This window comes from Syzygium oleosum, unplaced genomic scaffold (assembly GCF_021117445.2).
Source record: "Syzygium oleosum isolate NSW1041296 unplaced genomic scaffold, Sole_v2.1 Sole_v2.49, whole genome shotgun sequence".
NCBI classification, from domain to species: domain Eukaryota; kingdom Viridiplantae; phylum Streptophyta; class Magnoliopsida; order Myrtales; family Myrtaceae; genus Syzygium; species Syzygium oleosum.
In genome coordinates this window covers 767,364-782,423 of record NW_026607533.1, presented here as the reverse complement: position 1 = coordinate 782,423, position 15,060 = coordinate 767,364, and the positions used below count along the sequence as shown (strand labels likewise).

The 15,060-nt window shown below is 41.8% G+C and overlaps 3 protein-coding genes across 3 annotated transcripts; 2 read left to right on the top strand and 1 right to left on the bottom strand.

Annotated features, from left to right (window-relative positions):
• Nucleotides 1-347: 347 nt before the first annotated feature.
• Nucleotides 348-6,919, top strand: LOC115689514 (heterogeneous nuclear ribonucleoprotein 1). The gene is made up of 4 exons (XM_030615575.2): nt 348-1,006; nt 1,321-1,547; nt 1,871-3,048; nt 6,365-6,919. The coding sequence occupies exons 2-3, from the start codon at nt 1,326-1,328 to the stop codon at nt 3,044-3,046; spliced, it is 1,398 nt and encodes a 465-aa protein (XP_030471435.2). The 5' UTR covers nt 348-1,006; nt 1,321-1,325; the 3' UTR covers nt 3,047-3,048; nt 6,365-6,919.
• A 1,446-nt stretch (nt 6,920-8,365) lies between these two features.
• LOC115689515 (cytochrome b561 and DOMON domain-containing protein At2g04850) lies at nt 8,366-9,816 on the bottom strand. The gene has a single exon (XM_030615576.2). The coding sequence runs from the start codon at nt 9,701-9,703 to the stop codon at nt 8,477-8,479; it is 1,227 nt and encodes a 408-aa protein (XP_030471436.2). The 5' UTR covers nt 9,704-9,816; the 3' UTR covers nt 8,366-8,476.
• Nucleotides 9,817-11,201: 1,385 nt separating this feature from the next.
• Nucleotides 11,202-14,600, top strand: LOC115689565 (uncharacterized). Its single transcript, XM_030615653.2, has 6 exons — nt 11,202-11,561; nt 11,916-11,987; nt 12,419-12,506; nt 13,300-13,432; nt 13,541-13,579; nt 13,917-14,600. The coding sequence occupies exons 1-6, from the start codon at nt 11,237-11,239 to the stop codon at nt 13,992-13,994; spliced, it is 735 nt and encodes a 244-aa protein (XP_030471513.2). The 5' UTR covers nt 11,202-11,236; the 3' UTR covers nt 13,995-14,600.
• The last annotated feature ends 460 nt before the right edge of the window (nt 14,601-15,060 follow it).

Genomic DNA, 15,060 nt, shown 5'->3' with positions numbered 1-15,060 from the left:
CCGACCGCCGAACCCGAGGAAGAAACTCGACCCGATCGCCCCCGATCGACACCCCGGGGGGAGAGGAGGAAGTCAGCAAGATCGACGGCCAGTCTCCTCCGCCAATGGGATGGCACAGGGGACAACAGCCCGGTGCGAGCAGGCAACACGGCCATGTCTCTCCAATAAGTATAAAAGGGAGCGAAAAGCCAAACCATCTCTCCTCCATTTTTATCACCAGATCAGCGCTGAAAAATACCCAAAAGAGAAATTTCTCATTTTTTCTGCTCCTCCCTTTCCCTTCTTCCCCCAATTTCTTCAAACCAAATCCATCTCTCACCCGCATTGTAAAAAAGAGAAAAAGATCGAATTTTTTCTCGAAAATTCGTAAAAAAAAAAAGGGAAATTCCATTATCAAAGTCTATATATACTCCATTCACCGGATGCTGCAATCCTTCTTCTTCTTCTCTCTCTTTCTTCTCAGCTCTTCCTCTTCCTCCTTCTCTCTCTCTTTCTGAGGAAAAAGGAAGGAAGAAAGTGGGGGAAAAAATAAAGAAAAATAAAAAAAGAAAAAGCATATTTTGGTTTCCTGGGCACTTGAATATGCATTTGGAATTTTATCGGGAATAAAAACGATTGATTCACGGACACGGGCTGTGGTTTGGTGGGGTGGGGTGGGGGGGCATATGGAGATCATGCCCTCAGTTCCGGCTGTTGTTCTTGTTCTGGTCGTCAGATCTTAGCGGTGTCGTCGCGAGATTCGGCGTCTCCCGGGTTTGTGTCCTGATCGGTGCGAATCTGGACGTGGGTCGTTTTCGATTTTCAAGAATTGGGTGGTTTTTGGATCTTGATGGATTGGATGGGCTCGGTTGTTTGTTTTGATTAGGTGGGATTGAGTTCTGGGGTCGGCGAGGCGAGGATCTTATGCTGCTTCGGTCTTGAATCTGAAGATTGTACTTTTTTTTTGATAATTTATTTGTTTGGCTTGGCATCGAGCTCGCGGTTCGTGCTCATCTGTCGACAGAAGGTATTGATATGTGTTCTGGGATTGGTCGTGTGTGTGCATTTTTTATTGCTCCTTTTCGGTTTTTGGGTGGATGGTGTTTAGGTGAATTCGGTTCTGATTCGTGGACAGTTTTTGTTTGCTCGATTTGGATGATTTATCGGTTTTCAATTGTGGATTGAAATCGGGTGGATCTTATACGGACTGTGTGGTTTCTAGTGGAAATGGGTTTTTCATTCCGTCTTTGAAGTGCTCACCTTTTGCTCTCTTGGTATTGTGAGTATTTCGGATTGAGTGGCGTGTGTTTTGATTGATGAGATGATTATCTTGAATTGTAGAGGCAATGCAATCTGATAATGGGAAGCTATTCATCGGTGGAATATCGTGGGACACAAATGAGGACAGATTGAAGGAGTACTTTGGTGCTTATGGAGAGGTGGTGGAGGCAATCATCATGAAGGATCGAACCACGGGTCGTGCCCGCGGTTTCGGTTTTGTCGTTTTTGCGGATCCGGCTGTTGCCGAAAGAGTCATCAAGGATAAGCACAACATCGATGGCCGGATGGTGAGTGAGTGATCTCAGCAAGTCTACTTATTACTCTGATATTTCTTTCTCGAGGGTTAATTATGAATTGTTATACATGGTGATGTAAATGCTTTGACTTTCTATTGAGATTACAAGTCCAACATTGTAATTGCAGGATTCTGTATTCAACTAAATTCGAAACTCAATGTGATATTTGCAAACACTTCCTTTTTCTTTTTTTTTCCCTTCTCCTTCTGTATGAGTACATTCTTTGTCCCATATTCTCTCAATTGGAGATTTCGGAGCTAGTACGTTGCAGTTACATGAGGTTTATTCTTGATCATCAAGTTCTGTGTCCTCAGGTCGAGGCTAAGAAAGCTGTTCCTAGGGATGACCAGAATATTCTGAGTAGGAACAGCGGCAGCATTCATAGTTCTCCTGGCCCTGGCCGCACCAAGAAGATTTTTGTAGGAGGTTTAGCATCCACAGTAACTGAGAGTGACTTTAAGAAGTACTTCGAGCAATTTGGTACAGTCACAGATGTTGTGGTAATGTATGATCACAACACCCAGAGGCCTAGAGGCTTTGGGTTTATCACTTATGATACAGAGGAAGCTGTGGACAAGGTGTTGCTCAATACTTTTCATGAACTGAATGGCAAAATGGTTGAGGTGAAGAGAGCAGTTCCCAAGGAGCTATCACCAGGTCCAAGTCGTAGCCCACTTGGTGGGTATAATTATGGGATGAGTCGTGTCAATAGCTTTCTCAGTGGATACACTCAGGGATATACCCCAAGTGCTGTGGGAGGATATGGACTTAGGATGGATGGTAGGTTTAGTCCGGTTGCAGGAGGTCGAAGTGGATACCCAGCATTTGGCATGAATTTTGAGACAGGGCTTAACCCAAATTACGGCGGCAATACAAATTTCAGTAACAACATCAGCTATGGCCGGGGACTGAATCCTTATTACGTTGGCAATTCCAATAGATTTAACAGCACAGTTGGATACGAAGGAGGCAATGGAGGAAGCTCTTCCTTCTTCAGTTCAGTGACTCGGAATCTCTGGGGAAATGGGGGCCTGAATCAGGCCACGAACCCTACAAGCTCCAACACCAATACAGGAGGAAATTTGGGCATCGGAGGAAACAGCTTTGGCGGTAGTGCTATTAATTGGACCTCCTCACCAATTACTGCTCAAGGCGGTGGAAACAGCGCCTCCAATGATAGTGCAAATTTTGGTTATGGAGGTGGTAGCAACAGCTACGCATTGGGCAGTGTGGGGTATGGAAGAAACAGCAGATCTGGTGGCCCCTTGACATCATCATATGGTACATCAAATGGTGCTTATGATGGTGCCTTTGCAGACCTTTATGCAAGTGGTTCAGTGTATGGTGATGCTACTTGGCGCCCGCCAAATCCTGAGAGGGGAGGATCTGGTTCATTTGGTTATGGAATTGGCAATGCTGCTTCAGATGTTTCAGCTAAAAGTTCTCCAGGTTATGTTGGTGATTACAGCGTCAATAAGAGAGTGAACTAGAGGTAATGTCTCACTCTGAGATCTCCATGCAATTTATTAAACTCCTCTTAGTACTTCTTAACGATTCCTCAACAAAGATTTTTTTTTGAAAGAACCTTTTATTTTCCTTTCCATATGTCAAGGGGAAGAACAATTCTTTTATCCTGGTATATTTGTTTGATCATTCTTTTAGGGGCGCATTTCAGATTAGTCAGTTGTTTTGATTCTAATGTTTGCAATAGTTGAACAATATTGCTCTGAGACAAATATTCTACACTGTTAAAAGAAATACTCATTATCCATTAATTTCGTCTCCCCTATCTCTATTACAGTCTATCACAAATGCCACCAGTTCTTCCCTTTTTTTGGATTGCTAGCCATCATTCTTCTGCCATGACTAAGCCTGTTCCTGAAGTAGATGATTTTATGTCCTCAAATTAAGGAAAAAAATAGATAACTATTACGCGAGATTCTAATCTGTTGTTATTGGGGTTTTTCTTAAGATGATCCTAAATGATGAAATCCCAGGGTGTCCCACTGATTCCTCTGGCCCAGTAGGACAATAGGTATAACTTCATTTACTTATGAGGTTGCTTGGTATGTGAAAGTTTTACATATGGCTTAGAACCCTATTATGTCATCTCTGAAGATCCTTTGGACCATCCAATTTGACAGTGTTGGCTGTTAATTCCTGGTGGTGCTACACCATGCTGCCACGATTTATCCTTTGGCATATGGTGATAGGCTGATTGCACTGTTTTCTCCTTAATAATGTAATGGTTATGTGTGATTTTTTTGTGGGGTGGATAAGTAAGTGCATAAGAAGCTTAACTTTTACCTGGTGAAGCTTTTCCAACAGCATATGTGCTGAGAATTTTCTCGAGGGCTTTATCTCCTACTATGGCTGTATTTGGGCGGGTTTGTGTTGGGCGAGATAGTTGTGTTAAGAACCTTAACTTTCACATGGCTGAGCTTTAGGTCGTAGCTGCATGTGCACGAGAACTTTCTTGAAGAGTTTAGCTTCTGTAATTAATGCAGTTGCGCATGCATTCAGAATTGCAAATTTCAATTGAACCTTTATTTCATGGTTGTCTTAAAGATCCACTGCAAGTATTTTCAGGGATAATGAGGGTAAATGTAAAATTTGTCTGTCTACTCTTTTGGTGCTACCAGTACCAGCTGTGCTGTGATTCCTGGGTATATGCTCACAAATTCATCTGACCCTTGATTCCGGATTAGGATATCAAAACATTTAAGCTTGTCTTGAGTACTATTTGACCTTTGCATGTACTTAATATGACCCAAAAGCGGAACTAGGATTCCTTGTGAAATTGAAACTGAGGCCATGAAACTGTCAAAACTTTCATGAATGAAATGGTCAATATGCTTTTTATTTCTCTACTCATATGTTTTGAGATAACATCTTGGAAAATTTTACATAATTTGCAACAAGATTTATTAAATGCATTGATTCAGCTCAGTTTTAGAAGTCTACGTGTGAGATGCAGGAGCACAACTAGATTTATCAAGTACTAGTTTCTGGTTGATTAGTGAATAATATGAAACCCCTAAAACATTTTCATGTCTGTGTATGGCTTGATGGCTTAATATACTAGTGAAGGTTAAATTTTTTTTCTGTTGTAGCAGAGCACAGACTGAAAATGTCAACTTGCGAAATCATGAACTTTGTGCTGCTTTTGGGTTAAGTTTGTTTGAAATTATGTGCTTAAAAACACTAGTTTCTAGTCCATAGTGACAGACGAGTTTTCATGCTAGGGAGCAAATGTCATAGTAGTACTAAATTATTACCCTCATATTGGCAGCTTCTGGCACTTCTTCTGCTGTTGTGCTACTTTAAGTTCTCTCTGTCTCTGTCTCTCTCTCTCTCACGCAAGCCAATGCATTGGCAAATGCTAATATATTAGAAATGCTATTTGAGGTGCTTTTACGTTCCAAGAGTCTGTTGCATTGACTTTGTCTACTCTCCAACATGTGTATGCTGATAATTCCTTTGTTTCCTACTTGAAAGAAAAGGTACATAAGCACACCCCTGTTTAATGAAAGTTAATGGACTCCCCATGCTTTCTGAAATCTGCTGTGCACTCCCATTAAATGTGGAGGATTGGTTCCATTTTCAAGAGAAATACCCCTTGTGTGTTGGAGTGCAGTGGAAAACCCTCTCTTAATTTCGTTGGAGTAGACAGTGTTTGTGAAATTATCTTTAGAATATTATATACAATTGGGTTTTGGGTTTGTTTAATTCAATGTGGGAATGATTCAGTTTAGACCTTCCTCCCAATGTTTCTCTTAGCTCTCTTCTTCACGTCCTTCATTTCCAACAAAAATCAAGAGAGGGAAATAAAGAGATATGGCTACACAGGAGTAAAGCATTCATTTTCCTTTTAATGAAACCGACAATATAGTTAAGGTCTTATATGCTCATTCAATTATATCTCGATATCCATCTAGTATGATGTATGGAATATATGACAAGGTGGAGTGTTCGAGGATGTCGATTGATAGGTCATGTCTTAGAGGCCCAAGTTGTATGTCCAAATGCTTATTTCTACACCAACTAATATTCCTTGTTTGTTTATGTTAGTGTAGAGGAAGGATAATCTATGGTCTTTCCAAACCATCGTGAGAGAGAGAGAGAGAGAGAGAGAGAGAGAGAGAGAGAGAGAGGGAGAGAGGCATTTTCTTAATGAAGGAAAATGGATCCTGGATTGGGTCTATTGGATTTTCACGTGTTGATATTCGGGAGGAGATGGTTGTAACACTAGACAGACAATGAGGGCATTGAATACTTGTTCCATCTGAAGTTGAATTGCTTTTTTAGTGTGCGGCTGTGATTGATGGACTTTTGTCGTGCTTAAGCATTTATCTGTCGGGATGTATCAGTAGTGAATGTTGACCGTATTATATTTAGAATTTATAACCATTTCGTGGTCCAAGTTAAAAGTTTGAATCACCTTTATCACATGAGACATCGTAGCTAGTACTTGTTGGTTTTTTCCTGATGATTGTGTATCACATGTATGCATATGTGTTTCACGCATGCTTCTGTAGAGGTGTCAATTTGCTCCAACTGAGGTCGTTATCCTCCTGTCCTTGTCTACATGTTGAAGTTCAGGCAGCTTTTGTATAGAAATATTATTTCTTGTTGGAAAGTGAAAATCCTTTGTATCACCATTTCATGTTAGAAGTTGCTTTCATTCAACAGTAATTTATTGTTGCACAGAGATCCATCTTTTCTTCCTTTAATTTAAGTATTTAGTAATTGTGTATACAAAATATTCAGCATTTTGATCTAACAAGTTTGCCTTTTTTTTGCATCAGGCATTGCTTCCTAGGGAGATCATCTCCATACATTCAGAATGCAGTAGGTGAAGAAGAAATTGGTGAAGCTGGTGAACTATGATCTGGGATATCTCTCTAAAACTTTGGTCAAAGAAATTGGTTGTTTAGAGCTAACGGGATTGTCTTTTGGAAAATTAAACTTACAGATAGAAGTTACACAAGGATTTTGTGTTGAGGCTTGAGTTTTTTGAGGTACAACTTTAGGTTGTTTTCTGCTACTTGAGTGATGTAAAATTAGATTTCGGATATAGTCGGAAATGTATCATGCATCCTTGGTGAGGTGGCGATACATAGAAGCATAGACTGATAAAATTTTTCCCCTAGATTTTTATTTCCTCAATTGTCTGGCAAGGTTGTGAGTTCTTGTCCAGGTTCCTTTCTTTCTGCAGATTGTAACTGGAATTCTTGATTTACTAGTGTGAAAACGTTAAGGGATACCCATGTAGGGTCCCGGGAATAAGCTACTACATAATTCGATTCTTTCTTCCGTGGATACTATTAATGAGACACATTTGAGCTTTATTTGATTGCAAAGTCTAAGTTTGTCATCAAGTTACTTCATATTTGCGCGGTTTGAACTTTATTTCATCTCGTGGTACGAAGTACTTCTTTGACATATCCGCTTATGCGTTTGCTTGTGGTAATCCAGGATTTTGGTGTAGATTAGTTTCTTATTCTTTTTTTCACGTTCTTGGTAAAAAGTTGTTTTAATCCTTGTAAACTTATCTTTTGCTGTCATACACATTCCATTCTGTTGACTAGTTTCTGTTACTCTGGTTAATGTGGTTGTCATCTCACTTCGTTTCTTCACTGGGTTAACCAGATCTCTAGGAAAAGCATCAGTCACTGATGTGTTTGTATACATAAGATGTCAAACTTGATTTCTTTTTCATATGGGGAAGTTTCCAGTACAGTGCACTCACTGGTAATCATGTGCTTGATGGCCTAACATAGAAGGAAAGTGTGTGGAACATAGCAGGTTTGTGAGCTGTGATGGAGCTCTCTGGTCCCATTGGCTGAGTAATATTTTCTTCTTAGGGACAATGAGATGATGATAATGACAATCTTCTCATGGTCCAACAGATCATGCACTAGCTATGCTCAGGTCCCAATAGGTAGATTTTTTTAGAAAGGCATCTCTCTCCCTCTCTCAAGTGATCACCCTTTATTTGCATCATCTTTTTGAAAGCCCTCTAATGATGAAGATGACCTAAAGAGAGACCGCCTTGGCATCGTCGCAATCGATGGCGATTTGCATGTTGTGAAAGAAGCACATCATGGATTTTACCAAAAAGAAAGAGGCATTTGTGGAGGTGGAATGTCACCTTTGTACTCTTTTCAGTCTTCAAGCTAAATTTGTAGCCAAAATTCCTGGCGTCATAGCGGGTAATCGATTTTATGTACTTTTCATTTACGAAAGCTGGGTGATCCAAAATTTGAGCAAGTAATTATCCTCTAACTAGTAGGGAATACCCTCATCCTTCTTCAATCTCAAATCCTTGTTTCATGAATAGCAGTTACCTATTCATTTGAGGTTTTGATTCTCTTGAACAATGTCATAATGGCATAAAAGAGAAGGCGAGATACGAAATGGTGCGCAGCGGAGCACAATGAACCACATTGCTGATCTCTTGCGATAGGACTTTTTGGTTGCTGTCATCGCCGTGTTGCTCTAGAACCTCGATGAAGTGCTTTGAATATGCATTTTACTTCTCATCTGTGAGAATTCATTAGCTAAACAATTGTGTTTTTGACTAAGGTACAGAATCCCCCCATTCAGCTATCATGTTGAGCATACTCTGATGCAAGTCGACGAGTCGGCTCTGAAACCAATGGTGTGAGAGCAAAAGCACCAGATTGAAAAGATAAATAGAATCACTCGAAACCGAGAACCACATCATCAGCTCTCGCAGAATTAGGAATGTGTATAACAGAGGAAACAGATTTCTCAGACATGAAAGCCTGGATCTGATGAGACTCTTTAACCTGACAATAGTTGTATTTCTCGAAATGCAATCAACCGATTTAGGAATGATGAAAGAAAAGAGTTTCGTATTACACTCCGAGTTGCTATCGAATTTTTTCTGTGAGCTAATTCAATCTGTAGCTTCCACTCGCTTTCTCAGAACCACCAATCAGTCCCTCTCTCCTCATCTTCTCTTCCTTGGACTTCCTACAGAAAATCACCCAGCTATTGACCTCTAATGCTATGCAAGCACCAATCAAAGATGACAGGCACAAACAGTAGCTCAGCTTCTCATAGGACCTGCCTAAGCCCATTGCTTCAAATCCTTGGAAGACATTCACGACTCCTATTACCACACAAGCATACCCAACAAAGTGGTGGTATGATTTCCAGTATTTCCTGAACTTGTGCGTGGTCCGGGGCCTGAAAAGAAGCGCCAGCATCTGGAGCGCGCCGAGGCAAAAAGCCGCAAACCCGAGCTTCCGGTGGAGCCCGTACACCACTCCTGGAGACAATTCCCCGAGCCTAATCCCGATGCCGAACCCGACAGTTCCAAGGAAGAAGGCGGACAGTTGTATCCCGGCATGAGCAAAGAACCACGCGGGTCCTAGCGCCTGCACATGCCTCAGGTACCGGGCGATCACCACTCCGGTAGGGAGCAGGATTCCCCAGGCGATGGCATTTATGGTCCCGTGAACCGTCTTTAGAGTTCCAATGTTGCTGTGCCGAGAAGCGGCGGATCCCGACAGGACATCAATCGTGGCAATGGATGAGAGATCATTCTCGGTGGTCGGGTGAATGGTTGGTGAATAGCCTTGGACATATAGTCCGCGGTTCCAAACGAAATGGATTCCTGTCTTGTTCGGAGTAAGCTTTAATGTGACATAAATTTGAATTTGAGCTCCATTGTGGACCGTGGCCAGTTTCCCGCCGTAGAGCGTGGCGGAAGACGACAAGAGGTGGACGTCGTCAAGCGGGCGAGAAAGAAGCGGTGCCTTTTGGAGCTTGACCGTCGGGTCCAGGACAAATGGGAGGAGCACGATCTGGCCTGAGTTCGGGTCCGGGAAGGCGATAAGCGCGCGAGTCCCGGTCATCTCGGCGGAGGTGGGGTTGATCCCCCACCCGACCCAACCGGACGGGGAGATGAAGGTGCCGAAGAAGGCGAGGTCGAGGGTCGCATTGCGGGGGTGGAAGGTCCAGGCCAGGGAAGCTTGCTGGGTGGGGAGGGAGGTGCATTTCTGGAAAGACTTGGTGGATGTAGTGGTGGTGCAGTGAGCAGAGAAGGCAGGTTCAGGACAGGAGGACAGGAGGAGAGCGAGGAAGAAGATCAGATGATGAATTGGCATGGTCATTGTGAATTGTGGAAGAGAAGATGGTGAGATGAAGTTGAAGATGAGTTGGGTACCCTGAGTGACAAGCTCTTGTTGGTGACATTTTTATGTGATGGGTTGGTTGTTGAGGAATTTTTGGGAAGTGAAAGTGATTGCTCATCATAGCTACTCAGGAAGCTGACTAGAAAAGTTTTTTAGTGCTTGGCTTTGAAGGTAAGATAGCCCTCAAAGATGACAATTCTTGTCATTTTTTTCCTTCTTGTCCTACAAATGCTCTTTTCACTTGACATGAGTTCATTATGTTGTGCTTCACTTTGAAGCTAAGTTATTACATGTCCAAAACGACTTTTTGGACATGAGAATGAGAGGTTTCGACACTTTGTATGCCCGAACTGTGACAGAATATCTCACTAATTAATATGGCGACGACGAGGATCGATTGTTAAGAACCTTATAGTGGAATATTGAGGTGGCATCATGACATTCGCTATATACAATCAACAAACAATGATTACTAAAGATAATGGGGGAGATAAATTCAAATGGTTCTCCAAGCATGCATTTGCAATATGATGGGACTACTTTTTATTTTATTTTGGTTCGATCATTTATAACTGCACCATCCCGAGTGCAAAAATGCAACTTTATGGACATCACATAAGCTGATCTAATCTCGATAAATCTATAGATAGAAATTATTTGATCTATGAAATGTTCACTCTATTGATACTAATGAATAATATCTAATCGGTTTGTCCCAAAAATATTGAATCACAATTCATTAGGGAAAAATTATCCAAATAGTCATAAATTTATTGTACTTTTGCCAGTTTAATCCTAAATTCTCATAAATTTTTTGTCGATTTGCCAATTGAGTCTATTCAGCTGATTTTGGTCGGAATTCTTTAATGTGAACGCCGACTGTCTTACGTGGTATGGTCGTGCTGATGTGGAATTTTTTTTTTAAATATTTAATATGTCTTGATAGTTTATTGATTTTTATGATTTTTTTTTCCTTTTTTCTTCTGTCTGGGCAATGGTTGCCATCGCCTGCCACAAATGAGGCTTGGTCGAGAGAGGGCTCTCCTTACCAGATTTGGTGAGGCTGGCTCTCGCCTAGGCTAGGGTAGCCTTGCTGGGCGTTGCCCGGGCGAAAGCGATGCCCGGTAAGGGGAACCCTCGCCAGGGCTTGCCCACACCGACTGGGCCTCGCCCGTGATGGCGATGGCGATGGCGATGGCAACCCTCGCCCAAGTGAGCTCAGCCCGCTTGGTCATATCTGGGGGTCGGCCATTGCCTTATGTCTAGAAGATGATCACCGGTAAAAGGAGGAAGAAAAAAGGGAAAAGAAAAGAAAAAAAGAAAGTAAAAAAATAAAAATAAAAAAAATAAAAAGATATAATTAAAAATTATCTATTTCCGGCTGATTATTTTACGTGGTGCAGCCAGCGTCTATGCCACCAATGAACTCAATTGGAAATTAACAAAAAGTTAAGAATTATAAATAATAAAATTGAAAAGTTCAGGGGTTTCGTGGACAATTTTTCCCAATTCATGAAGAAAGTGCAACTGGTTCGATTGGGCTTCGCAAGCAACAACGGGTCAAAAGGGCCCGACCCGCCTCGTTCGGACACCATCCGCGACGGTCGTCGATCCCTGGAAGCCGACACGAAGAAGAAGAAGGAGAAGGAGAAGAAGATGGGGATGGAAGCGAGCTTGGTGGGGGAGCGGGCGGTGCTGGTGCCGTACGCGGCGGCGCACGTGCCCAAGTACCACGAGTGGATGCAAGACCCGGCCCTCCTCGCCGCCACCGGCTCCGAGCCCCTCTCCCTCGATCAGGAGTTCCAGATGCAGCGCTCGTGGACTCTCGACCCCCTCAGTACGTCCTCTATCTTTGTCCGTGTTGTGGGGGCGTGTGTGTTTTGATCTGGGTTTGTGCATGTATGTGTGTACGTTCGAATCGCTTCGTGCTCGCGAGCTTCCCTGGATGTTAGCTGCAAATGGGTTGGTGTTTTTGTGGCTCCGATTGCTGATTAGGGATTCAAATTTCGATCTTTTTCCCTTGCTTCTGAGCAGTGAGCCGACCCGTCTGGTTTAGGGTTCTTTCCTGGCGGAGTAGATGTGGGCTGTGTTGCTCTCTTTTTTTACCCCCCTCTCTTTGTCCAATCTCTTTCCTTTTGGAGGTTGTCCCGTTGCTTCTGCATAGTTGACATTGCGAGGGTGGTTCTTGCAGAGCAGACGTTTATCATATTGGACAAGGAAATGGTGGATGGGAAGTACGTGCAGGGAGATCCCCATGTCGAAGGTGAGCCTCACTGTCTTCCGTTTTTCATGTACATTTTCTCGTTAGTTCGACAAGAAAATCCTGAGAAAGAGCTGAAAAAATTGGAGCTTTGCGATGGCTATTCTTTAGGGTAAGAAAAGGAAGGTTCGCCTTACCCGTCATTGATCAACTTGGAGGTTAGGCGTTTGCTAATGACGGGTCTGGTAGTCTGCGGTATAACGGTGCTTATGTGGACCGTGTGTATTTAGACCGGGATGCTTGATTTTTTGCATAAAAAACATCAACTCTGATGTGAATTCTTGTTCGGTCATGAAGGATTTGGGCCTTCCGGTTGAACTAGGATAATACTCTGTTGAATGTATTCCTCACATGCTGCAATTTTATAGTTAAAAGAGTTCTAATCTTGTGCTTATTCCAGCCATGTTTTTTTTCTTTTTGGGTCTGAATTCCAGCCATGGTTGGTGATGTGAACATATACATGAATGATTTGGACGATCTCCAGATGGCAGAGATTGAGATAATGATTGCGGAACCCAAGAGGTACTTGATTTTCTTTTCCAGCATTCCTGATTGATAGGATGGGATTGCAATTGGTAGCTTAACTTACCTTCTTAGGTGAGTTGTCGATCTCAATGGTACAGAGTAACTAAGTCTAAACTAACTGTATCCAGAGCAATCGAAATTATTATTAGCTTGATAATATTCTAGATGTGACAGTCCTCTTGAATATTTTCTGGAGTTTCTCTTAACAGTCAATTACCTAATTGATTAAATCTTATTAGCTTGATATTATTCTAGACGTGACAGTCCTCTTGAAGATTTTCTGGAGTTTCTTTTAACAATCAGTTACCTTATTGGTTGAACCATATTCCTAAAATATCAACAAACATGTACAGGTTTTCGACATGAGAGGATTTTCTTTGAATATATAAGAAAAATTGATGAGAGATGACACCAGGTGTTGAGCAAATGGCTGGAACTAATGTTAAATGTAGTATTTTTATCATATTTTTTCCGGACATTATGATGAATCATAATCTACATTGATTGCTACTCTTAGCACTTACAAACATTCTTTTGTCTCTCACAATTCATAAAATATATAGATAGATCTTATTTACTACATATATTGTTTTGAGATCTGTTTGGTTATCTGCTCCTATTGGTCCTAGGAGTGCATAACTTACGATAAGTGACACGAGTCTGTCGACTCAGAACATTTGGGAAATCATTCTTACTCAATTATTTCAATTTGATTATATTCTTTGTTGACTCCATATGTTTTGCATTGGTATTAGCTGCATTTATTATTGTCTCATTTCTTCTAGCTTAGCCGTGGCAAGGGACTTGGAAAGGAATCTGTTCTGATGATGATGGCTTTTGCAATAAAAAACTTTGGGATCCACACTTTTCGTGCAAAAATCGGAGAATCGAACAGAGCATCTCTTCATCTATTCCAGAAATTGGTCTCTCTCTCTCTCTCTCTCTCTCTCTCTCGGTGTGTGTGCATGCGTGTGGGTGCGTGCGACTTTGGCCCACATCATGGGGATGATACCTTGAGATTGTTATTGCAGGGCTTTGTGGAGTCTTCTTACAGCGAAATCTTCAAGGAGGTCAGAATCTTTTCCCTGCAGTTGGCGCAGATCCTGCTGTATAGTTTTCATTCGTTCTATATGTACTGGTTTATGAAAAATGAAAGTGTTAGTCATCTCTTTGCTGTGCATACATTTTTCTGATTTGTATTTTTATGTTTGAGCGCTGGCATGTGGATAGTCAGTTAGCCGCCGGAAAATTTTCCCTATTTTATGAGCATGAAACAACATGACCATTGGCCCAGTTCTTTACTTTTAGCTCTATGGCACTCGTCAGAATGTTGCTCTATGATATGTTCATTTCTTTCTTTTCGCTTAGGAATGAAATGGCATTCCCATCTTCTGATCCGTTCTACAGGTGACCTTGGACTTAGATGTGACAAAGGCGAAGCTGGAGGAGCTACAGTATCTACTTGGTGATGTTAACCACGAATAAGAACGGATGTGGTCACCTTTCTTTTTTAGCTATGAGCAGTTATCTTCATTTGGGAGAGTGTTGCTGACGTGCACAATGATTGGCGCCGAAAGAGTTGAACAGACAAAGTAACAGTTTATACTACATCGCATTTTCTCCCCCTTATGTATGTAGAAGTCAGCATGCCCCAAAGATCACTGTTTATCTCTTCATTGATAAGTTTAGGGACAAAATAGGTGAATTATGGCAATATATTTTCAGCTACATTGGGGGCTAGTAGCAGGGGTGAGCAAAAATACCAGACCAAACCGGCTGGTTCTGGGAAGTTCCTGGTTTCTAAAATTTGGAACCGGTGAATATTAGTCCCGGATGGGGCTGATTTTTTTTTTAATTCTTATTATTCCAAAATTCCAAAACCTTTATTCCCATTCTTTGCTTGCTTGCTTGCTCTTGCGAACTTTTGCCAAACTCTTTTTCACGTGTGATATGTAATGTAGATTGTAAATGCATTTGAATTGAAGCTTGAGAACTTTGTGGCAAACTCTTGTAGTGATTGTTATGATTGGCAAACTTTGTGGCGAACTCACAAACTTGGTTCTTGATGATCATTATAGCTTTGTTTGTGGAGATGATCATCGTGTTTAACTTACCAGGAGCTTTTTCTATTAACATCACTAGTGTAGTGGTTTAGCCTATGCAAACACTTGTAGTATTGCAGGGAATAGGAAAAAAAAAAGGAGATACGGCCAATTCCTGGACCCACCCAAGAATTGAACCGGACCGGACCGGTCAGCCTGGTTCCCGGGTGGGTCCAAGACTAGGTGGGCGGTTCCCGGTTCCACAAACGGGGAACTGGCCCACCCTGGAATTTATTATCCCTAGTCAATAGGAAATTTTAGCAACAAGCAAGATGAGGGTCAAGTTAGAAATGCCCTCATGAAGAAGGCTGGCTGGTTCACTGTTAATGATCCCACTGGGTAGTTGAGTTCAGTATTGAGCATAGGTTCTTACATTGCCTTAAAAGTGTAAGAAATCTCAACATAAGCTCTAGATGTAGATTGAAAATTAGGGAAGTTCATGAGTCGCG